The sequence below is a fragment of the Leptidea sinapis genome, chromosome 20 (genome assembly GCF_905404315.1).
Source record: "Leptidea sinapis chromosome 20, ilLepSina1.1, whole genome shotgun sequence".
In the NCBI taxonomy this organism is placed as follows: Eukaryota; Metazoa; Arthropoda; class Insecta; order Lepidoptera; family Pieridae; genus Leptidea; species Leptidea sinapis.
In genome coordinates this window covers 10,241,552-10,266,979 of record NC_066284.1, presented here as the reverse complement: position 1 = coordinate 10,266,979, position 25,428 = coordinate 10,241,552, and the positions used below count along the sequence as shown (strand labels likewise).

Here is a 25,428-nt window from a genome sequence, read left to right as displayed (position 1 = left end):
AGTTTCAATTAGTATTGTATAAACATTTCTTTTTGTACCTAACATTGAATACCTCAAAGTTTTTCATAGTAAGATGTGGATAGCGTATCTGACTACAATTTTATTAGACTTAATTGTTATTTCTTTATGTATCTACTTTGTAAGTTGTAGTTGTTTGCTTTTCCTAATTAAAAAAAAAAAAAAATAGACTTAATCATGGGTAATCTTGGTAAGACGCTATTTTGAATACTCTCAATTTACACATGTGTAATTAATTTAATTAAATGTTAGTTTAATTTTAACAGTTTTGTAATAGTTCTAAGATATTACAACAAAATTAAAAAATGTTCATGTAAATAAAATAATCATAAGTTATTTCCATGCTTAAACACAAGTAACTAATTATAAAATGTATATAGAAAGTTTTTTTATTGATTTTACGTAATATCTACTACATTGCAGCAAGCCAGTGGACATAATATATTTTTTTAAACCATCATTGAAATATTTAGTAAATATTTTGGTAAATTTCGGTCTAAAGTTAAATGCTACACTGATTCTGGTCTTCTAATACAATATAAGACAAAACGTCTAGAATTTTATAGTCAAATATCGATTTCAGGTTAACCTTTATGTATTATTAGTTCCTAGGCTCTGCGTAGCCTATCTTAGGAGCGATTATGGCAAATCACCTATTGATAAAAATTAATTCGTTCGTTCTAAATTAATTACTTGCATTGTAATGCTATGAAATTAAATCATTAAAATCAACAAACAACAACAAAAACAATTTGTTATGTTTTTAAAGTGATAACCCTCACTTCTAGGATTAATACACAAATAAAATTTGAAAACAAAATTTTATGAACGATGCCGGACACGAACCCACAACCGCTGGCGTTCCATGCCAGTGCTCTGCCAACACTATCTGCCATACTTACAAGAGCGACACTCAAGTCACTTTCCTTATATGCAAATATTGGAGTTGAGCAGGTTATCTACTGTAAAGTAGATCCTGTAGATGAAGCTGCAACCTGAGAGTTGAACAAAGCATACAAGATTTTATGACGATACGTCACTCGAACGGTTAGCTTAGTTGACAGAGCACTGGCACGGAACGCCAGAGGTCGTGAGTTCGAGTCCCGCATCGTTCATAAAATTTTGTTTTCATATTTTATTTTTATATCATTAAAATGTTAAATTTTTATTGGCACCTAATCTGTAATCTTTGAAATTGCCATTAATAACATAAAACGGACTGTTTACGCCGCAATTGTCTATTCCTTTTGTTGTAATTGTTTATGGCAAACCATAGTGCAGATAGATTCCTGTAGGAAGTAGAGAGATACATATAGATAACAAACGCAGTTGTATCTAATTGGTGGGTCTAATGTCAACTGACTCGCGTCGGTTAGCCCTGAATCAACCAATCACTAAATTTCATTTTTAATATGTTCTTCTACGCACGCACTAACACACGGACTTTATAGCCCTCCAAGGACTCGTTCGAGACTGTAGTAGTATAAAAGATATTTAAGCGTTGAAATTAATTTCAGAAAGAGAAAATACGGATATAGGAAAGAACGGTCAGAATGGAGAGGCTGACCAGAACTCGAATATCGTGCAAAAGATAATCTCAGAGCAAGATGAGCAGGATGAGAAAGACAGACAGCTTAGCTTGCAGGTTGGTACTTTGTAATAATCCGACAACTTCGTGCGCGACCGTCCCACGGGGTGACAGACGGTGGCGGGGAGGGGTAATAAGAAGTCAGCGGGTAGCGGGTGGTGTTGCGGGGAAGGGCGTAACGGGTGAGACTGACTGTTGGTCGCGCAGGCACTTGTCTGACTATAGTTGGGATACTTATTATGTTTTTGCCATCTAAGATTGATGAAGTAAATCCATTTATTTCAGTATGGCATAAGCCATTTAGTAATGCCTACACGATTCGGTTTTAGTTGATCAACTGCTAAATTGTATGCGATTGAGTGAAGCCATTCAACAAATTGTCTGCTTGAAATTATCAATTTACTATTCATTTCAATCAAGAATCTTTTAGCGGAGCATAATTACTGTGTACTTTATATGGCGGTCCCGCATAGTTACATAAACTTTGATTACAAATCAGTTTGTATAATTAATCCTAGAAGTGAGGGATATCACTTTAAAATAACATAATATGATAATATGAAGTGATTCTAGTTGATCAAGTCTTCGTGGTGCGGCCTGGTGTGGGGACTATCGGTACTGGCCGAGGCGAGTATTGGAGAGCTGGAGAACATCCTGCGTGCCATACAGACACTGGCTCGGGTCAGCGGAAAGGTAACTTTAGTACTTCATACAATTTTTCAAAGACTCAGTCTTGTGCCAGAATTTGGCGAGTCGACATCTCCTGAGGATGCCTCGTGTAGAGGCGAAACACGTGTCGAATTAATTGAACACAAATAAACTCAAAAAAAAAATTGAATAATTATGGATTTCCGCAACCGAATAATTTATACTTTGGCCCAGCATGATTCGAAATCTGTAGATACTACTGGCTCGTTATGATGGTCGGACATATTTAATTTTATCGAACAAAATATTGTCTGTCCAGCAATTCGTTGATGAAGGTATATATATGCCTGTTGTTATGTGTAAAATTATTTAGAAACAAATCTATATACGGCTAATAATCAAATTTGTGATGGAATAATTTTATGATACTCCATTTACTTTTTGTTACGGTTATCTCTGTTTATTACTAATAAGATATATATATTATATTGAGACTCAATACGTAGTAAACCAACATATAAATATACTAGTGAATTTATAAAAATTAATTGCGAAAACACTACTATTCGTGACCGCTCGCGAGTAGCCACTGAGCCACCAGCGTTACGCCAGACGTATTGACCACTGACGCTGTGCGTTGCGTCCAGATGTTGGAAGCCAAGGAATTGACAGTAACGGCAGACGTCGCGGACGGCATAAAATAGGAGACCTTTTGCCTTTAGGCATGACGCAGGTGGCTCAGTGGCTCCATCACTAATTTTGTCCCAACCTTGATGCTTATAAATATTGTTTTTATGATTCTTGTCACTTTTATCATACACTGCATTATAAGACTTTACGGATTCAATCAACAATCCTTTTTTGCTTTATCAAACCTCATCATTTTGGGTGACGCGAGCGACAACTTTCACGCTTAATGGTTCGAAATGTCTAGAGACGCGGCGCACGGTGTTCGGATGCCTCGGACGGCGTCAACACGCTAGCGTCGACGTGTGAAAGAGACCATACCAGTACATTTACATAGTAAGCATTCTGACGCAGTGTACGGCGGAACGAGAGTAAAATAGGAGATCATAGCAATACAAACATATTAACAGTGGAGGTCAGGTACTTCACTATTTCGAATAGTAGGGCATTGTATTAACGACAAATTTTATAGATAGGGATGTGGAAGGACACGTTATTGTTACAGAACGGTATGGAATAAGGCTTTTGATGTCTTGAAGACCGATTTTTAACTGTTGTAAATGTTCTGAATGACAGATAGGCGTGAGCAACGCGCGCGACGCGTGTGTCGGCGCGCTGTGCCGCTGCGCGCTGCCGGCGCAGTACTGCGTGCCCGTGCTGGGGTCGCTGGCGTCGCTGGCGTGTCCGTGGGCGGGGTCGGCGCGGCCCGACCACCACGCCGTGCTGTGGGTGGGCACGCCGCTGCCGTGCGCGCAGCCGCAGGGTTACTACTCACTTTCACTGTCCTAGTACTCTCCGGCGCAGTACTGCGTGCCCGTGCTGGGGTCGCTGGCGTCGCTGGCGTGTCCGTGGGCGGGGTCGGCGCGGCCCGACCACCACGCCGTGCTGTGGGTGGGCACGCCGCTGCCGTGCGCGCAGCCGCAGGGTTACTACTCACTTTCACTGTCCTAGTACTCTCCGGCGCAGTACTGCGTGCCCGTGCTGGGGTCGCTGGCGTCGCTGGCGTGTCCGTGGGCGGGGTCGGCGCGGCCCGACCACCACGCCGTGCTGTGGGTGGGCACGCCGCTGCCGTGCGCGCAGTCGCAGGGTTACTACTCACTTTCACTGTCCTAGTACTCTCCGGCGCAGTACTGCGTGCCCGTGCTGGGGTCGCTGGCGTCGCTGGCGTGTCCGTGGGCGGGGTCGGCGCGGCCCGACCACCACGCCGTGCTGTGGGTGGGCACGCCGCTGCCGTGCGCGCAGCCGCAGGGTTACTACTCACTTTCACTGTCCTAGTACTCTCCGGCGCAGTACTGCGTGCCCGTGCTGGGGTCGCTGGCGTCGCTGGCGTGTCCGTGGGCGGGGTCGGCGCGGCCCGACCACCACGCCGTGCTGTGGGTGGGCACGCCGCTGCCGTGCGCGCAGTCGCAGGGTTACTACTCACTTTCACTGTCCTAGTACTCTCCGGCGCAGTACTGCGTGCCCGTGCTGGGGTCGCTGGCGTCGCTGGCGTGTCCGTGGGCGGGGTCGGCGCGGCCCGACCACCACGCCGTGCTGTGGGTGGGCACGCCGCTGCCGTGCGCGCAGCCGCAGGGTTACTACTCACTTTCACTGTCCTAGTACTCTCCGGCGCAGTACTGCGTGCCCGTGCTGGGGTCGCTGGCGTCGCTGGCGTGTCCGTGGGCGGGGTCGGCGCGGCCCGACCACCACGCCGTGCTGTGGGTGGGCACGCCGCTGCCGTGCGCGCAGCCGCAGGGTTACTACTCACTTTCACTGTCCTAGTACTCTCCGGCGCAGTACTGCGTGCCCGTGCTGGGGTCGCTGGCGTCGCTGGCGTGTCCGTGGGCGGGGTCGGCGCGGCCCGACCACCACGCCGTGCTGTGGGTGGGCACGCCGCTGCCGTGCGCGCAGCCGCAGGGTTACTACTCACTTTCACTGTCCTAGTACTCTCCGGCGCAGTACTGCGTGCCCGTGCTGGGGTCGCTGGCGTCGCTGGCGTGTCCGTGGGCGGGGTCGGCGCGGCCCGACCACCACGCCGTGCTGTGGGTGGGCACGCCGCTGCCGTGCGCGCAGCCGCAGGGTTACTACTCACTTTCACTGTCCTAGTACTCTCCGGCGCAGTACTGCGTGCCCGTGCTGGGGTCGCTGGCGTCGCTGGCGTGTCCGTGGGCGGGGTCGGCGCGGCCCGACCACCACGCCGTGCTGTGGGTGGGCACGCCGCTGCCGTGCGCGCAGCCGCAGGGTTACTACTCACTTTCACTGTCCTAGTACTCTCCGGCGCAGTACTGCGTGCCCGTGCTGGGGTCGCTGGCGTCGCTGGCGTGTCCGTGGGCGGGGTCGGCGCGGCCCGACCACCACGCCGTGCTGTGGGTGGGCACGCCGCTGCCGTGCGCGCAGCCGCAGGGTTACTACTCACTTTCACTGTCCTAGTACTCTCCGGCGCAGTACTGCGTGCCCGTGCTGGGGTCGCTGGCGTCGCTGGCGTGTCCGTGGGCGGGGTCGGCGCGGCCCGACCACCACGCCGTGCTGTGGGTGGGCACGCCGCTGCCGTGCGCGCAGCCGCAGGGTTACTACTCACTTTCACTGTCCTAGTACTCTCCGGCGCAGTACTGCGTGCCCGTGCTGGGGTCGCTGGCGTCGCTGGCGTGTCCGTGGGCGGGGTCGGCGCGGCCCGACCACCACGCCGTGCTGTGGGTGGGCACGCCGCTGCCGTGCGCGCAGCCGCAGGGTTACTACTCACTTTCACTGTCCTAGTACTCTCCGGCGCAGTACTGCGTGCCCGTGCTGGGGTCGCTGGCGTCGCTGGCGTGTCCGTGGGCGGGGTCGGCGCGGCCCGACCACCACGCCGTGCTGTGGGTGGGCACGCCGCTGCCGTGCGCGCAGCCGCAGGGTTACTACTCACTTTCACTGTCCTAGTACTCTCCGGCGCAGTACTGCGTGCCCGTGCTGGGGTCGCTGGCGTCGCTGGCGTGTCCGTGGGCGGGGTCGGCGCGGCCCGACCATCACGCCGTGCTGTGGGTGGGCACGCCGCTGCCGTGCGCGCAGCCGCAGGGTTACTACTCACTTTCACTGTCCTAGTACTCTCCGGCGCAGTACTGCGTGCCCGTGCTGGGGTCGCTGGCGTCGCTGGCGTGTCCGTGGGCGGGGTCGGCGCGGCCCGACCACCACGCCGTGCTGTGGGTGGGCACGCCGCTGCCGTGCGCGCAGCCGCAGGGTTACTACTCACTTTCACTGTCCTAGTACTCTCCGGCGCAGTACTGCGTGCCCGTGCTGGGGTCGCTGGCGTCGCTGGCGTGTCCGTGGGCGGGGTCTGCGCGGCCCGACCACCACGCCGTGCTGTGGGTGGGCACGCCGCTGCCGTGCGCGCAGCCGCAGGGTTACTACTCACTTTCACTGTCCTAGTACTCTCCGGCGCAGGCGGACAAAATGGCGTCGTCTGACAACTGTCAATTTGAATGAAAATTGACAAAATATGACTCGGTTTGGGTTTAGCAGGTCAATACCTGCTCCAGTAGCTAAAAGGGATATCTGCTTATTGTAATTTGTAATACTGTGTCTATGAGATGGTTAAATTATTCGCTATAGAGTTTAAAACTATTTTCTTCATCATCATAGTATCAACAGAACAGTCGTAGTCATCTTGACTGTGGTGGTAGCGAATGCTACTCGGACGATGGACACTGATGTCTGTTTACAAGAATCCGATTGATTTCGTTTGCTATTTAGCTTGTACAAGTGCACTCTGCCCGAGTGTATTCGAATAGTGAAAGCCTTACTTTAGTAGCAGAAGAAAAAACTAAGTGAATGTGCAATACGTATTTTAATATAAGGAGAAATAAATCCAGCCAATGATGAATAGTACTATTCCCAATAATTACTATATAACGTTCTTGGCCCAAGATTGTGTAAATACTTTCCAAATGTACGCGCAACAGTATAGATATCATTCGCACACATATCATTCGACATTATTAGCCCCATTATCGCCTCACCAAGGAATTTACAGTACTATACGCGAAATATGCGATCGCGTTCCTCTATTTTAACATTATAATATAAACCTACTCCTGCCCTTAATATTATTTCAAGAAAAATATATTTTTGTTGGCTATTGCAAAAATATCTTTATTTACTGAAGTGTCCGTTATTGTATAGAGAAATATAAGTGCAATAAAAATACTACTACAAACTAATTTCTAATCTTAACTAAATCCTTTTAACATTGAGACCAGACCAGTTGAAACACACACTACCTCCATGGGAAATTCTTCACTCTCAATCTCGTGTATTGTTCTAACATGACGTTTCCAGTAAGACAACTCTATGACAGTCAGTCTTCAGCTCTGATAACCTCAGAAACTTTCCTTTCCAACCACGATCGTATACCAATCTTTATTGCATCTTGTTTAGAGTAACATTCTTGGTCATGGAGTCGTTTTGTTAAGAAGACTAACCACCTTCTCCAAAATCGTATTATTAAACACCTGTGCCGATGTTTTGTCAGGTTGTTTACAAAAATATGGCTCTAGTCACTCCTTGATAGATAACACCCCACTATAATATTACTGTAATTTTTAGTAGATATTTTTCATTCACAAACAGAGGTTTCAGTGTGTCTCTCAATAGACCGGTAGGTAAAAAAATATTCGACAATACCAAACAGATTAAGAGTTTCAAATATTTGGAAAAGCTCCATACCTACTTTGTGCAATGCTATTCTTTTTTATCATTTATGACTATAAATACCAAATCAAAGATTGCGCTAAGCTGAGTACGCTCTATAGATCTCAGCCTTAGACTATGAGAGTGCCTATTAAAAATATTGAGAGTTTGGCCAGGTCAGCAGCAGTCGTTTGTGATGGTGACGTCACGGCACGTGACTGCCATGCGCGCGCTGCTGCAGACAGCGCGGCGGGACGGGGACAGCATCCAGCAGGCCTGGCTGCCCGTGCTCACCACCCTGCAGCACCTGGTGAGTGGGTGACTTGGACACTGAATGACAACCTACACATTCCTTACAGAGCGGTCTAGAACAGTTTCATAAGGAATATTCATTATCATGGTTATATGTATACAATATATATGTATATATATACAATATATATGTATATATATACAATATATATGTATATATATACATATATGAAATTGCACTCCTTAACATGAACGAAACATAAAGACCATTTGTAACACCTATTTATTTACCATTTTGAAGAAAATAAAGAATTATGAAATATTAAACTTTCTTATCAAACGGAAAAAAATCGAATAATATTGAAAAGAACAGACAGACTATTTCGTCGGGCAAGACATCCATACAGATCGGTCAACGGATTATTTTTTTATGTAGTATAATGTCTCCAGGTGTGGATACTGGGTCTGAAGCCATCTACCGGAGGCAGTATGAAGGCGAGCCGAGCCAGTGCAGATGCCAACGCTGTCATGAGTACGTCGGCTGTTATGGCTGACTTGCCTGGTGAGTTACACAGGTTAAAAGTTTAAATTAAATTATATTTGTACAATGATTCCGTAATTTATAAGCACTGTAACATCGCAATATATTTTTTTATTAATGTGTGTAATATTTAAATCGTCCTTCATCATCTGTTTGAGTAGAACATTGCACGTCACGTTGCGCCATGTCAGCGGTTGCGCCGGCGCATGCCGTATTTCCACATTTTCCCCCAGTTCAGGTTCAGGCATCAATCGTGTATGCTCATAACCATTTACCATTTTTACGATTTTAGACTTAGTTCAATAAACCAATTGTTTTTAAGTCTTGTATTTTATGAATCATACATAAATTAATCTGTACGGCAACCATAACACCGTACATCGTGGTCCTTCGAGCCGGAGCTTAAGTAACTTCACGATTTTAAGTAACACTAATCATACAATTAACTGTCCCGCAACTAATTGCCCCGTTTTCTGCCAATTAGCGTTGTTACTTGACGGTTACAGTCGTACCCTCTCGTTGTATATATCTATAAAAATATGATTAGATAAGCGGCTTCCTATATTTATATACGATAGAAGCACATTTTAGTATTAGCAATACTGAAATTACACTGCTCTCTCTTTTACTTTCATATATAATAACGATATCGTCAAACCCTTACTAATATACTATATACAGTTTCCAATTCGTTTAAAGCCTTTATTTTGTTATTTTTTACTTAGCCAAAGTGGCGGCAAACAGGACAATGAACTCTGGACAGTAACATAAATGATAATCTGCAATTACGTTAGACAGGTGAAATGTGACGTTATATTGAATAAATGTGACGTGTGATAATTTTTTACTTCTACCACGTCTACCCATATTAGTAACGTAAATTGTAAAGACCGGGCTTAAACATATATTTTTATACAAGGTAACTAAAAATGAAAAATAAATAATCTTTACAACATTCAGAAGGTGGTATTTACTGCCATAGACCCTATATATTTCCTATTAGCATAAAAATATGATTTCTATGTTTACGTTACTTACTTTAAAATAAGGAAGAGTTTATATTATTTTTTGGCTTTTTGAAGTGTTTGAAGTCCATATTTTTATTAAATAGTGTTTTTTTGGGAGGTAACCGTTGAGAATGTGTCCGTTTCTGATTCCCTCTCTATAACAGTGATGCCCTAATTTACCTCAAGCAGTAGAGATACAATATTTTCCTTCTGTTTATAGCGGCTACCAATAAAGTACTTATTTTCCAGCGCTGTCGGCCATGTTGTCTCGTGTGTTCGAAGCTTCCAGATCGCTGGATGACGTGGCACTCCACCATCTCATCGACGCGCTCTGTAAGCTGTCCAACGAAGCAATGGAACTTGCATATTCTAATCGAGTCAGTATACCACCACACAATTGTTAATAATCGAATAGAATATTTATTGTAAAATATATTATGTTTATCTCTGCTTATGTCACTTACCTATCCTTTGTTGTGAAGTATCTGTGGCTCGAAGGCAAAATACAATCGAACTTATAGCCAGCGACGCCTAAGACAGGCCGAACTCTTTATTTTTACTTACTTACTGCTTACTGAAGCACAGTGGATGGTGTATTTGTAGTTTGTGTACGGTTTTTTAGGAGTTCTCATTCAGATCGATTATATGTATATTATTATTATCAACTGACACAAAACACTACGTTTATTAACCGACTTCAAAAAGGAGGAGGTTCTCAATTCGATCGGTTATGTATGTACACTGATTATGCTGAGATTTATGATCCAATTTACGTGACTTCGTTAGTTCGATTCAGAATAGATGCATTTGGTCTCATGATAATTTTGTAAAAGTTTTGTAATATGTTGTGATCGTTAACTGACCAATGAGTATATGGTTCATTAGGTTTCTTTCAGTTAGCTCGTGTGGCACCCAAATAAGGAGCTTTTTTATGTACCTAACTTTTTTCAATTGGGTCCAAACTATTTTTGGTAAATTCCCAGTTATTCAGCTGTATCGTAGCAACTGATACTCTGATCTTGCTTCACACTTTCAAAAATGGCTTTCATTTTATCCGTAACAGGGCGACCAGAGCGAGACCTTTGACATAAAAATTCCCGGATTCAAAACGCTTAAATCAACTTTGTGTCTTATTAACACTGTATGAAGTCTAGAAAGTCACAATTTTTTTTTCGCGGTGTATGTTGTATGCCATTTAATTATGCGTAATAAAATTTATCGAATTTCTTCATTACTCATTTTGACAGAGAAAAACATAACTGGAAACAAAATTTAAGTAATCTGTTTCCTTTTTAATGTCATCAAAATCAGTCAGATACTAATAGTACAGCCAGAGAGATTTTATTACAAGTTTAGACATAATATACGCAATAACACTACAACCTATTTTGACGTGGCCGCTGTTGCGACACGCGGGGGTTTATATTAATTAAAACGTAGAACACTTTGAAGAAAATTAAGACGAAGAATTTAATTATTGAGTAAAGTAAGAAGTTAACAAATGTGTGAGTATAGAACTCAAAGAATTTCCACATGTATTGACTAAGGGATTTATAAATTATTGTCACATATTTTTTCCTTATACCATTTTATTATTAAAAAAATATGAAGTATAAACTGACTGTGTTTGTCAATGGCAGGAACCATCTCTGTTTGCGGTCGCCAAGTTGTTGGAGACCGGGCTCGCCAACATGCACAGGATAGAAGTGATGTGGAGACCTATCATGAATCATCTGCTGGAAGTAAGAGTTTTAAAATATTTATATTTCGTCTCAATTCGTATCAATCGGGAGAAAGTACGGTTCTGTAAATACCCTCACTAACGCCATGCCTACAAACTCCACCCTTATCTATAAATGATATATATCATTCTGCCTTTGAGGAATAGTACGAGGAATTTGATTGTATTGGAGTTTTATACTGTATTATTAATTTGGATTCCTCTTACCTTAGAGAGCGAGAATTAAAGATGACATGGAAGAGAGGAATTGAGAAGAGAATGCTAATATTTAAAATTTTCAATTGTTCGAGTATATAAATATCTACTACATACGTTATTTTTTCTGTGTTGGTTTTTTTCGCTGTATTGGACTATTTTTTATGCAATAGGAGGACAAATGAACGTAGGGATCACCTGATATTAAGTGATCACCGCCGCCCACATTCTCTAAACCAGAGGAATCTCAGGAGCTTTTAGAAAAATGTGCGCGTTTTTTTGAAGGTACCCATGTCATATCGTCCTGGAAACACCGCACAAGGAAGCTTCAGTAGTCCTCAGCTTTATTGTACGTGGAAAAGAGGTAGAGGTAGAGTTTTTCGAGAACTCGATCTCTGCCCATTGTCATCTAAAATACGTATAGTCTAGAGATGTGTAGACAGGCTTTGAGAGTTTCCTAAAACTTTTTTTTAAATGACTCAATTATTTAGAGTTATATGTTCAGTTGCTGATCCATTTGTTTTTGGTTCAGGTGTGCCAGCACCCACATATCAGAATGCGCGAATGGGGAGTGGAGGCCATAACGTATCTGGTGCAAGCGGCTTTCCAGTACCATCACAGCAACCCGGCGCTGGTCACCGAGGTAAGAAGCCTACCACCATAAATGTGTAGTGTTCGTCCGGGGCAGTAATGTCCATTTTGACGGCGAATCAGCAGTGCTCTTGTTCTCTTTTGTTTTTTAGTTTGAAGAGTGCAGGTGTTGGTAAAATAACACGAACATAAGACATTCTATATTTAGTGTCAGAATAATAGACGCAGCTCAATATGATCAATGTCGTATCGCGGTTTCATTACGCCTTAGATCCTTTTGGGGTTCGTCATGACTCTATAATATTACAATTATAGGCAGTTAATATTTATTTAATCACGTTCTTTCAGTCACTTATTCTCATAAAAATACAACGATGACGTCACTAAGATGGTGGCCTGGCTCATGAAAGTATAATGACGATGTATGTTCGACATAGGGGCATATTCTTAATATACGAATAATGAGTGAGAGATCTATATCTATTGTTCTATGTTTCTTGATCTATGTTTTTAACCGACTTCCAAAAGTAGGAGGTTATCAATTCGATCGGTAATTTTTTTTTTGTATGTACACCAATTACTCTGAGATTTATGATCAGATTTACGTAATTCTTCTTTTGTTTGATGCGAAATAGATGCCATTTGGTCCCATAAAAATTTTACGTAGTTTGGCCCAGTAGTTTTCATTTTATGAACATTTATATGAAAATATTCGTCTACCTGGATGACATAATTGTTTTCAGGGTACGGCTTTTTTTGGAGTTTTCATTCAAGTTGATTATATATTATTATTAACTGATACTAAAACGTAAAAAATAAACTAAGTTTAAAAAAACCGACTCCAAAAACTGAAAAGTATCAAATAACTAAAAATTTAATTTAATACACCTCTTATGCAAACCTTTACCTTTAATTTTAATAAAATACTATTATTTGTATGTGCTACAGATTGATAGCTTTGAAGTCGATGCCAAGGCAAATGTAATAAACTACACGTGACTTTGAGCGGGATAGCTTCGTCTAGTAAAAAACAACCCAAGTGGACAGACAAGCAAGGCCAGACAACCTAAATAAATACATTAAGTAAGCTGTTTATAATATTAAGTTTTATTTTGTTTAGGGCTTGGCACTGACTTAAAACCTATGAATAGGTAGCACATATAAATAATAGTATTTTATTAAAATTAAAGGTAAAGGTTTGCATAAGAGGTGTATTAAATTAAATTTTTAGTTATTTGATACTTTTCAATTTTTGAAGTCGGTTTTTTTAAACGTAGGTTATTTTTTATTTGAATTCCTTTCTGCTTTATTTATATATCTATTAGGAAGCCAACGTGCTTACAACTATCTTGATACATTTAAAAATTCTTTTATAATGTTGTACACTCAACATACATTTAACTTAATATTTTTAATAGATGTAATGGACATTTTTTGTACAATTTAAAGCTGGTAAAAAAATTAGATACTTGAACAAGCAAACAAAACAAAAGAAAACAAAACCTGCGAACAATGACTAAGCATCTTGCGGTACTTTTAAAAAAAAAAATAACTTCTTCTTGAAATTTTATATTATATCTTGGTAACTGTAACCCAAAGTACCAAGGTGGTATAAGTTGTGGTTAATATGTGTGACAGGCTCGCGAGCGCCTCATCCTCGAGCCGCTGGCGGAGCTGTGCAGCGTGCGGCACTGCGACGTGCGAGCGAGACAGCTGGAGTGTGCGGCGCGCCTGCTGCACTCGCGCGGCGAGCAGCTGGGCGCCGCCTGGCCGCTCATGATGGAGATCATCTCTGCCATCTGCGACCAGCACAGGTATCTATACTGCTCTACTTACAACTGTATCAATGCTCGCGAGCGCCTCATCCTCGAGCCGCTGGCGGAGCTGTGCAGCGTGCGGCACTGCGACGTGCGAGCGAGACAGCTGGAGTGTGCGGCGCGCCTGCTGCACTCGCGCGGCGAGCAGCTGGGCGCCGCCTGGCCGCTCATGATGGAGATCATCTCTGCCATCTGCGACCAGCACAGGTATCTATACTGCTCTACTTACAACTGTATCAATGCTCGCGAGCGCCTCATCCTCGAGCCGCTGGCGGAGCTGTGCAGCGTGCGGCACTGCGACGTGCGAGCGAGACAGCTGGAGTGTGCGGCGCGCCTGCTGCACTCGCGCGGCGAGCAGCTGGGCGCCGCCTGGCCGCTCATGATGGAGATCATCTCTGCCATCTGCGACCAGCACAGGTATCTATACTGCTCTACTTACAACTGTATCAATGCTCGCGAGCGCCTCATCCTCGAGCCGCTGGCGGAGCTGTGCAGCGTGCGGCACTGCGACGTGCGAGCGAGACAGCTGGAGTGTGCGGCGCGCCTGCTGCACTCGCGCGGCGAGCAGCTGGGCGCCGCCTGGCCGCTCATGATGGAGATCATCTCTGCCATCTGCGACCAGCACAGGTATCTATACTGCTCTACTTACAACTGTATCAATGCTCGCGAGCGCCTCATCCTCGAGCCGCTGGCGGAGCTGTGCAGCGTGCGGCACTGCGACGTGCGAGCGAGACAGCTGGAGTGTGCGGCGCGCCTGCTGCACTCGCGCGGCGAGCAGCTGGGCGCCGCCTGGCCGCTCATGATGGAGATCATCTCTGCCATCTGCGACCAGCACAGGTATCTATACTGCTCTACTTACAACTGTATCAATGCTCGCGAGCGCCTCATCCTCGAGCCGCTGGCGGAGCTGTGCAGCGTGCGGCACTGCGACGTGCGAGCGAGACAGCTGGAGTGTGCGGCGCGCCTGCTGCACTCGCGCGGCGAGCAGCTGGGCGCCGCCTGGCCGCTCATGATGGAGATCATCTCTGCCATCTGCGACCAGCACAGGTATCTATACTGCTCTACTTACAACTGTATCAATGCTCGCGAGCGCCTCATCCTCGAGCCGCTGGCGGAGCTGTGCAGCGTGCGGCACTGCGACGTGCGAGCGAGACAGCTGGAGTGTGCGGCGCGCCTGCTGCACTCGCGCGGCGAGCAGCTGGGCGCCGCCTGGCCGCTCATGATGGAGATCATCTCTGCCATCTGCGACCAGCACAGGTATCTATACTGCTCTACTTACAACTGTATCAATGCTCGCGAGCGCCTCATCCTCGAGCCGCTGGCGGAGCTGTGCAGCGTGCGGCACTGCGACGTGCGAGCGAGACAGCTGGAGTGTGCGGCGCGCCTGCTGCACTCGCGCGGCGAGCAGCTGGGCGCCGCCTGGCCGCTCATGATGGAGATCATCTCTGCCATCTGCGACCAGCACAGGTATCTATACTGCTCTACTTACAACTGTATCAATGCTCGCGAGCGCCTCATCCTCGAGCCGCTGGCGGAGCTGTGCAGCGTGCGGCACTGCGACGTGCGAGCGAGACAGCTGGAGTGTGCGGCGCGCCTGCTGCACTCGCGCGGCGAGCAGCTGGGCGCCGCCTGGCCGCTCATGATGGAGATCATCTCTGCCATCTGCGACCAGCACAGGTATCTATACTGCTCTACTTACAACTGTATCAATGCTCGCGAGCGCCTCATCCTCGAGCCGCTGGCGGAGCTGTGCAGCGTGCGGCACTGCGACGTGCGAGCGAGACAGCTGGAGTGTGCGGCGCGCCTGCTGCACTCGCGCGGCGAGCAGCTGGGCGCCGCCTGGCCGCTCATGATGGAGATCATCTCTGCCATCTGCGACCAGCACAGGTATCTATACTGCTCTACTTACAACTGTATCAATGCTCGCGAGCGCCTCATCCTCGAGCCGCTGGCGGAGCTGTGCAGCGTGCGGCACTGCGACGTGCGAGCGAGACAGCTGGAGTGTGCGGCGCGCCTGCTGCACTCGCGCGGCGAGCAGCTGGGCGCCGCCTGGCCGCTCATGATGGAGATCATCTCTGCCATCTGCGACCAGCACAGGTATCTATACTGCTCTACTTACAACTGTATCAATGCTCGCGAGCGCCTCATCCTCGAGCCGCTGGCGGAGCTGTGCAGCGTGCGGCACTGCGACGTGCGAGCGAGACAGCTGGAGTGTGCGGCGCGCCTGCTGCACTCGCGCGGCGAGCAGCTGGGCGCCGCCTGGCCGCTCATGATGGAGATCATCTCTGCCATCTGCGACCAGCACAGGTATCTATACTGCTCTACTTACAACTGTATCAATGCTCGCGAGCGCCTCATCCTCGAGCCGCTGGCGGAGCTGTGCAGCGTGCGGCACTGCGACGTGCGAGCGAGACAGCTGGAGTGTGCGGCGCGCCTGCTGCACTCGCGCGGCGAGCAGCTGGGCGCCGCCTGGCCGCTCATGATGGAGATCATCTCTGCCATCTGCGACCAGCACAGGTATCTATACTGCTCTACTTACAACTGTATCAATGCTCGCGAGCGCCTCATCCTCGAGCCGCTGGCGGAGCTGTGCAGCGTGCGGCACTGCGACGTGCGAGCGAGACAGCTGGAGTGTGCGGCGCGCCTGCTGCACTCGCGCGGCGAGCAGCTGGGCGCCGCCTGGCCGCTCATGATGGAGATCATCTCTGCCATCTGCGACCAGCACAGGTATCTATACTGCTCTACTTACAACTGTATCAATGCTCGCGAGCGCCTCATCCTCGAGCCGCTGGCGGAGCTGTGCAGCGTGCGGGCACTGCGACGTGCGAGCGAGACAGCTGGAGTTTTTTTCCTTTTTAGTGCGTATTATATCTTTTGTTTGGAATATAGTTTTTTTTGAACTTGGTTGTTTTTTCTTATTTTTTTCTGCAATTTATCAATTGCTTTTTTCTTAAGCATTTTATCATTTCTAAAAGTTTTTCTACCTGTTGGTAATTGATGCCCTGCCCATTGCAGTGCCTACTCAAGGTTATTAAGAAGACCTAAAATTCTAGCGCAATCGCAATTGCGCTCGTCACTTTGAGACATAAGATGTTAAGTTTCATTAGCCCAGCAATTAATTTCGGGTACTCCAGAAAACCTGCGCTGTAATAGGTTACAGCATTAAGCCGAGAAGGAACCCTTTTTCAGTTTTTGTTTTTCTTCTATTCATTTTTAAGCGTGTATTAGTCTTTACTATGATGTATACCGTGTTGTTTTCTAGCGAGCAGCTGGTACGGTCCGCGTTTCAATGCGCCCAGTTAGTGGCAGGAGACCTGCTCGGGTGCGCGGGCGTGCGCTGTCTGCGCCGCGTTTTGGCCGCGGCTGCCGTCTTCGCGACGCAAACCAAGGAGCTGAACATCTCCCTTACCGCTGTTGGACTTATGGTAACCTAGTACTCCAGCTTTTTTTGTTTTTACGGTATTAGGCCAAACGAGCCTACGCGTCACCTAATTGATCACTTCCAACTTTGTTATATGTTTATTATTATGCATTAATCTACTTAAAACATGTTCCATTCAATGAAATTATCATAATTGTTCTATTCGTACTAATTAAGTTCTCTTATTTATATATTACTTTAGATTGCACACCAGAAAGAACGTGTAAATAGAACTGCCTCATAAAAATCTCACGTTAGATAAACTGAAACTTTAGTCAAGTATGTGTCGACATAAATGTACGATAATACAACAATGAAAAGAACAAACAACTTCAGGAGAAACTCCAACAGCCTATCCTGCTCTATGGAGGATATATTACTTTTTATGGAACAAGAAAATGGCCACATGATGATGTTGACCATTGTTAATAAATTATTCCGTTGTTAAATACCATCTTCTAACCACAATGATAATATCGTATGACGTAACACAGACGAAACCGCAATCTTTCGTAGGCCTATTAATTATCTGGCATCCTCGCCCTACAAACAGGAACACAATCATTTAAGTGCACCGCTATTTGCAACAAAGATATATTGACTGACATTGAAAATATGACGACTACTATTTATCAAAGGATATTAAGTGAAATAAATCAAATATGAAGTTAATTGTGTTTCCAGTGGAACATCTCAGACTACCTGTACCACAATCGCGACAAGTTATCCGTTTCGCTGGCCAACGAGGCAGCCGCCTGTCCTGATAACCCTCATCTGCCACCACTAGATCGACTGTGGATGTGTCTCTACGTCAGACTCAGTGAGTATATAGCTAGAAGGAGCTTGAGTACATCGCGTTAACTGTCAGTTGTCGTTTAAATGGGGGCGCTTCTAGCGTTCAGACTGATATTATTCTCACATTATTTCCTTTAATAAATAAAATCCGATAAAACGCGAGTGAAGGATTTCATACCATCGTAGAAAATATAATATAAACTACTTTTGAAATACTTACTTAAAGAAACATTTTATTTTGAATTTTCATGGCAGCCATTTTGAAATTCGCCATCTTGTTTTTTTTTATAAATATATTATTTTTAATGTATTTATACAAATAGCTGTTATTAATTAATTGTATTGAATTCATTAATAAAACGGCTAAAATTTATGTACACGAGTGAGTGATTTTGACAAATGACAAACTGTTTTCGTTTAAGACGTACTATCAAGCTTGTGAGTGATGTAATAAAGTAATGTAACAGTATTATGACCGGAATGATATTCCATATCTATTCATGGATTATAAATATAAAAATGTTTTTTTAACCAAAAACAATATGAAGTTATATTTTGAATTAGTATTTATCATTGACGTACTATAAACAACTAGACTCCCAATCGCCTTTTAAAAAGTAGTTAAAAATATCCGAGTGGCGTTGTATATACGTGTCTATACAATATTAACTTATACAGATAACATTAACATATTCATTCAAATTAACACCTTATTTTGTGGCAGTAATATTCAATGTTTATTGTATTCTCTCATAAGATGCTCATCTATTATGGTGCGAAATAAATAGACGTCCGTCTATTTCGTACATGTCGATGTATTTTGGTTTAGCAATTGAATTCTAATTATTTAGAAAAAATATTAAAAACGTCAAGTTAGTTACATAATTTTGTTATGCTCCATCATTTTTATGGTTGGATATTCTATTTGATAAGTTTTTTTTGGACAGTTTTTCACTAGACATTTTGTCATTGCGTGGCGTTGTATTCAAAGCGCGGTCGAAACTCAACAGAACGAGAACTCTGCCTAATATTAATATTTTTTGAGCGTGATTATGAGTTTAGTTGTGCGTCAATTTACTAAAGTTACATGATATTTACCAGGCGAGCTATGCACGGAGCCCCGCGCCCCCGTGCGCCGCGCCGCGTGTCAGACCCTGTTCAGCTGTATCGGTGCTCACGGCACGTTGCTCAGCGCCCCCGCCTGGCGCGCGTTGTTGAACGTGCTGTTCCCCATGCTGCAGCAGGTACGTGTCACACGCTCTTTTATTTCTTTTTTTCTTTATTATTCTGTTTGGTTTGTTTTGGTTATTAATAAAGATTTCTTTCATTCATATTTACAGAATATGTAATAGAAGTGTTTTTAGTTCCGTTTACATAGGATTTGGAATTGTAATATATATTTGGATCGGATTTGACATGTAACGGTTCATGACCAGGGTTCATGAAAGCTTTTTTTTTTTTTTTATTTATCATATTACATATACCGATATAAAACTAGGTCAAATTAGCATCTAAAAGAAAACCACAAAGGTTAACAACTAATGCTAATAACACTTAATAATACGTCACAACTCAACAACAACTTATGCTATAAATTAAATGAACACAGTGAAAATATTTTAAAAGACTTAAAAACGATGCTATTATTTCAACCCAAGGGTTGAGTAAACAGTTTAATAAGATATGAAATATAAAGTGAGATTACAATTAAAATGAAATGATGTTGACTTATGTTTAAATTATGTACAGGTCCAGAAACAATCGAACATCGCCAGTTCGGAGAAGGTGGACACGGGCGAGCATATACTGATCCACCACACCAGGAACACGGCGCAAAAACAGTGGGCTGAGACTCAGGTATCACTCGGGAAATGTATGGTTTCAGTTGAAAGAAAAACCTTCAGTTAAGTTTATGTCTCCTAATAAAGAAATAAATAAATATATTTCATTGAATGACATACACGACCATTCATAGTTTCAACAAGGATGCAAAGATACATAACGACAAATGATGACAAAAGTCGGACATTATGTGCAGTATTACACTTTTATTGTTAACAATGAGGGTATTCGTACATTCTTTAGTTTGTAATGTTGTTTCTATGTCTTAGCCTTAGGTCTAGCCACCTAAATGCTTATAATAATAATAATAAATCATTTATTTTCAGGCATTTTACCCATAAATTTACACAAATGATTTATGTTTTCTTTAGTGTTAATTCCGCCAATATTTGTTTTTAAACAATTCGACACGTGTTTGTAAATTTTCATAAATTTACAAACAATCTTAACTTAAATTACATTATACTTTGATTTTAATTAAATTACAGATAAAAAAATTAATATATTATGTCATAATCACAATCAAAAAAGAAAATAATTAAATTATAGAAATAAAAATTATAAAAGTAATATAGTCTAATACATCAATGATATTATATTTAATTTCAGTTCTTACATTATTAAAAATATATATTATGTCAAATATATAATATACAGTATGGTTTGCAAATATATGAAATAATTGAAAATACAAGTCATACTGGTCCACAGGAGTATAGTAAAATTAATAATTAAATTAAAGTCCCTGAATTATAAAAAAGAAATTTTCATAGAAACTAATTATCAAAATTGAATTAGAAAAAAGTAAACAGTCTGTTTAGTACTTTGACCCCGAGGAGCGACAACGGAGCTCACGGCGGCGAATTTGCTGTTACATCTCTTCTCGTAAACAAGCTCTTAACAATAACATAATTAGTAGCGAAGAAATGAAAATTGATTGAAACATTTCACTTGAACTTTAAGAAAGTTAAATGAATATTTATTCATTCACAACTTTAACTTTTTCAACAAAAACTTGAAACAATCGCGGGCTGCGTAAAGCACTCGCTTGGACACTCCAGACATCGGACACACATTCCTTTTATTCATTGTAACACATAATTTATATTACACAAGCCAATAAAGTTTCCACTTAAATATAAACAAAGTAGGAGTGAATATAATACAAAATATAACGAATAAACTGAATAACAAATTACAAATACTTAAATGAAATGGCGAAAATAAATAAAGGCGTAAATAGGGCATACCCCACAATTCTAGTTTATCCATACTTTATTTACAATTACGAACCAACAATCTAAACAAGGCATAAAAAACTAGTAGTTTTGTGTTATTCGAATGTTTTAATATTTTTAACAATTAATAAATTAATGAATGGATAAGCTTTGTAAAAAAATAAAAGTTATGCGTTTGTTGTGTTTTTTACAGAATTGATATGTAGTTTTTGGTTGTTTTATTGTAATATTTTGTTTTTTGACGACCTCTTGTACACGGTAAAACTCGAATGAGTTTATGGGTTGTACAAGAATAATGATATTGTAAACATTAAAAAAAACTAAAACTTGCGCTACTTCTTGCGCCGCTTCTTCTCTCTCAGAGCGCCATTTGTTTCCGAAGCGGTAGTAGTGTCTAGTATATTAGAAATGACATCAAAAAGCAAATGGAATCAATTTTAAGAAAATAAATGCCTTTTAAACAATAGTTAGTCTGAATCACAATAAATCTTTTGAATATGTCCCAGGTGCTCACTCTGTCGGGGGTGTCCAGAGTGTTTCACTCCCGCTTCCAGCTGCTGACGACGGTGGGGGACTTCAACCGGTCTTGGACGGCTTTGCTGGACTTCATTGTGGATTTCGCGTTGCGCAAGAGTCATGAGGTTAGTTAATGATTGATGATGACTTTTAGTAAATTGAAATTTATAACTAAGTTTTTACTTATATAAATTGACATAGGCTCGCTTTCTCGCACTGAAGGAGCAAAGGCGTTTTGTAATAAATTAAAAAAAAAAAACTTTTTTACAGATAAATATCATTCATAGTATAATACTTAGTAGATTTGTAGTGCATAGATCTTATAAATATGTCAGTAAATCCTAGTATTTATAGACAGACAAGTTCGATCCCAGTAATTGTATCTATGAATGATACAAATCATAATCAAAGAAGGGAGATACCCCTTCTATAGTTCAGGATAGTTTGGAGCAGGCTCGTACTCTGTAGAGCAGCGAGACGCAAAAAGATTCATGTCGCACCATGGCATACTAGACTAGACTTACCAGATACACTACAGAAGCGGGACAACCCCATCAATATCCTTGATCCATTGTAACATTAGACTCGCAGAGCTCTGAGAGTTAGCTGAATGTATCCACTGTAACATTGGACTCGCAGAGCGCTGAGAGTCCGATGAGTGTATCCATTGTTACATTGGACTCGCAGAGCGCTGAGAGTCTCCTGAGTGTTTCTATTGTAACATTGGACTCGCAGAGCGCTGAGAGTCCGCTGAGTGTATCCATTGTTATATTGGACTCGCAGAGCGCTGAGAGTCCGCTGAATGTATCCACTGTAACATTGGACTCGCAGAGCGCTGAGAGTCCGCTGAGTGTATCCATTGTTACATTGGACTCGCAGAGCGCTGAGAGTCTCCTGAGTGTATCCATTGTTGCATTGCACTCGCAGAGCGCTGAGAGTCCGCTGAATGTATCCACTGTAACATTGGACTCGCAGAGCGCTGAGAGTCCGCTGAATGTATCCACTGTTACATTGCACTCGCAGAGCGCTGAGAGTCCGCTGAATGTAGACATTGTAACATTGGACTTGCAGAGCGCTGAGAGTCCTCTGAGTGTATCCATTGTTACATTGCACTCGCAGAGCGCTGAGAGTCCGCTGAATGTATCCACTGTAACATTGGACTCGCAGAGCGCTGAGAGTCCGCTGAGTGTATCCACTGTAACATTGGACTCGCAGAGCGCTCAGAGTCCGCTGAGTATATCCATCGTTACATTGCACTTGCAGAGCGCTGAGAGTCCGCTGAATGTATCCACTGTAACATTGGACTCGCAGAGCGCTGAGAGTCCGCTGAGTGTATCCACTGTAACATTGGACTCGCAGAGCGCTCAGAGTCCGCTGAGTATATCCATCGTTACATTGCACTCGCAGAGCGCTGAGAGTCTCCTGAGTGTTTCTATTGTAACATTGGACTCGCAGAGCGCTGAGAGTCCGCTGAGTGTATCCATTGTTATATTGGACTCGCAGAGCGCTGAGAGTCCGCTGAATGTATCCACTGTAACATTGGACTCGCAGAGCGCTGAGAGTCCGCTGAGTGTATCCATTGTTACATTGGACTCGCAGAGCGCTGAGAGTCTCCTGAGTGTATCCATTGTTGCATTGCACTCGCAGAGCGCTGAGAGTCCGCTGAATGTATCCACTGTAACATTGGACTCGCAGAGCGCTGAGAGTCCGCTGAATGTATCCACTGTTACATTGCACTCGCAGAGCGCTGAGAGTCCGCTGAATGTAGACATTGTAACATTGGACTTGCAGAGCGCTGAGAGTCCTCTGAGTGTATCCATTGTTACATTGCACTCGCAGAGCGCTGAGAGTCCGCTGAATGTATCCACTGTAACATTGGACTCGCAGAGCGCTGAGAGTCCGCTGAGTGTATCCACTGTAACATTGGACTCGCAGAGCGCTCAGAGTCCGCTGAGTATATCCATCGTTACATTGCACTTGCAGAGCGCTGAGAGTCCGCTGAATGTATCCACTGTAACATTGGACTCGCAGAGCGCTGAGAGTCCGCTGAGTGTATCCACTGTAACATTGGACTCGCAGAGCGCTCAGAGTCCGCTGAGTATATCCATCGTTACATTGCACTCGCAGAGCGCTGAAAGTCCACTTAGTGTATCCACTGGTTGCACGTGTAAAATACTTTGTAATAAGCGTTAAAAAGTGTTAATATAAGCGCTGAGAGTCCGCTGAGTGTATCCACTTTAACATTGGACTCGCAGATCGCTGCGAGTCCGCTTAGTGTATCCACTGGTTGCACGTGTAAAATACTTTGCAATTAGCGTTAAAAACTGTTATTACATGAGCTGAGAGTCCGCTGAGTGTATCCATTGTTATATTATCGCAGAGCGTTGAGAGATCAAACCTATAAAGACCAAGAGCTTACTTTTCTTGGCATTTAAGATTTTAATAATTTTGTGAAGTAATTATATTTTGCTATTGCTAAAACAAAATTTTCTTGCCTCGTGTTTGAGCTTCTGATGAACGTAAAAATAGAATCCGAACATTGCTGCCACGAAATAAGGTGTTAATTTGAATCAATGTTTTCATGTTATCCGTATAAGTTAATGTATACGTAAATACAACGCCGCGTGGATATTTTTTGACAAGGCGATTGCGAGTCTAGTTGTTTATTGTACGTCAATGGCATTATACAATAAACCTTTCGCTTGAATATAGCGTTGACAACAAGAAAACATTGCAGATACGTGGACAGTTATTCTCTAGAGTCTACTAGACCACAGTTACACGAAGCTGATAGAAAGCATCTACAAGGATAGTGGTATCCTTGTAGATGCTTTCTACTTTCTACTACACTGGTAAAATACCTTCACAGTGGTGTGAAGGTATTTTACCAGTGTGAATCTTCTTAGTACAAATAATAATAATAATAATAATAATATCTTTTATTTGACACACACATGAAACATTACATTGCTACAAAAATAAGAATAAGAAAAAACAAAAATTATAACTAAAACAAATAACTAAATAAATAACTAAAATAAATAACTTTACCAAGATATTATAATATAGCAGCTGTGTGGCAGTGTGTATCAAAAGGGATGCTACTCAGGTTACCTGTGACAATTGGTCACAGCACTGATTTTCAGTAGCTCCCGTTTGACGCTTCACGTCGCGGTGCTGAGTAATAAATTATAAATATTTATCACAACATAATATTATATAATAAAAAAACAAAGAAAAGTCCAACCTAGTACTGTTAATGCCTATTATTTTTGAGCAACCAGAGCTGAATCAATCTGACTCGCCATTACGTATTTCTTCATTGTTACTCGAAAGTTTGAAATTGTTGTGAGGTCACGCAATGGTGGAGGCAGGTTGTTCCAGCATTTGGTCGCGCTATAACGAAAGCTACCTCTGAAGGCAGCTGTATGATGTTTAGGCACGTCTAGCATCCAGTGTGATGCTCTGGTACTATAGGCCCTGTTTTTATCTCCTAGCCAAGACAGTTTTTTATATAGGTAAGGAGGCATATGATATTTTACAACTCCAAAGAGTAAAACTGCAAAATGCGTGCGCCTACGACTTTCCATATTGGGAACTTTGGCATCGTTTAGATATGGTGTTATGTGGGATCGAGGTGGAATATCCCAGCAATAGCGAGCACACGCGCTTTGAATGCGCTGAATAGAATTTTGTGTACGAACAAGTATGCGATCGCCATAAACCGTATCACCGTAGGTTAATTTAGAAAGCACCAGTGCATCACATAGCTTCTGCCGGAGTTTAGGAGTGATGTGATTTCTAATACGGTAGAGTTATTTTAGGCGATAAAAGCAATTGCATATTACTTGGTCGATATGTTTGTCAAACCTTAAGCTTTCATCGAATAC

General features: G+C 43.4%; 1 protein-coding gene across 1 annotated transcript in view; it reads left to right on the top strand.

Annotated features, from left to right (window-relative positions):
* The window catches only part of LOC126970127 (protein MON2 homolog), a 72,303-nt gene that overhangs the window by 19,557 nt on the left and 27,318 nt on the right, over positions 1 to 25,428 (top strand). The window contains exons 14-27 of the mRNA XM_050815856.1: positions 1,536 to 1,663; positions 2,180 to 2,299; positions 3,518 to 3,704; positions 7,759 to 7,892; positions 8,285 to 8,396; positions 9,632 to 9,759; positions 11,023 to 11,124; positions 11,851 to 11,961; positions 13,548 to 13,723; positions 16,989 to 17,151; positions 17,832 to 17,967; positions 19,044 to 19,186; positions 19,692 to 19,799; positions 21,529 to 21,663. Coding sequence (XP_050671813.1) covers positions 1,536 to 1,663; positions 2,180 to 2,299; positions 3,518 to 3,704; positions 7,759 to 7,892; positions 8,285 to 8,396; positions 9,632 to 9,759; positions 11,023 to 11,124; positions 11,851 to 11,961; positions 13,548 to 13,723; positions 16,989 to 17,151; positions 17,832 to 17,967; positions 19,044 to 19,186; positions 19,692 to 19,799; positions 21,529 to 21,663 — 1,883 coding nt within the window. The remainder of the gene's footprint in view (positions 1 to 1,535; positions 1,664 to 2,179; positions 2,300 to 3,517; positions 3,705 to 7,758; positions 7,893 to 8,284; positions 8,397 to 9,631; positions 9,760 to 11,022; positions 11,125 to 11,850; positions 11,962 to 13,547; positions 13,724 to 16,988; positions 17,152 to 17,831; positions 17,968 to 19,043; positions 19,187 to 19,691; positions 19,800 to 21,528; positions 21,664 to 25,428) is intronic.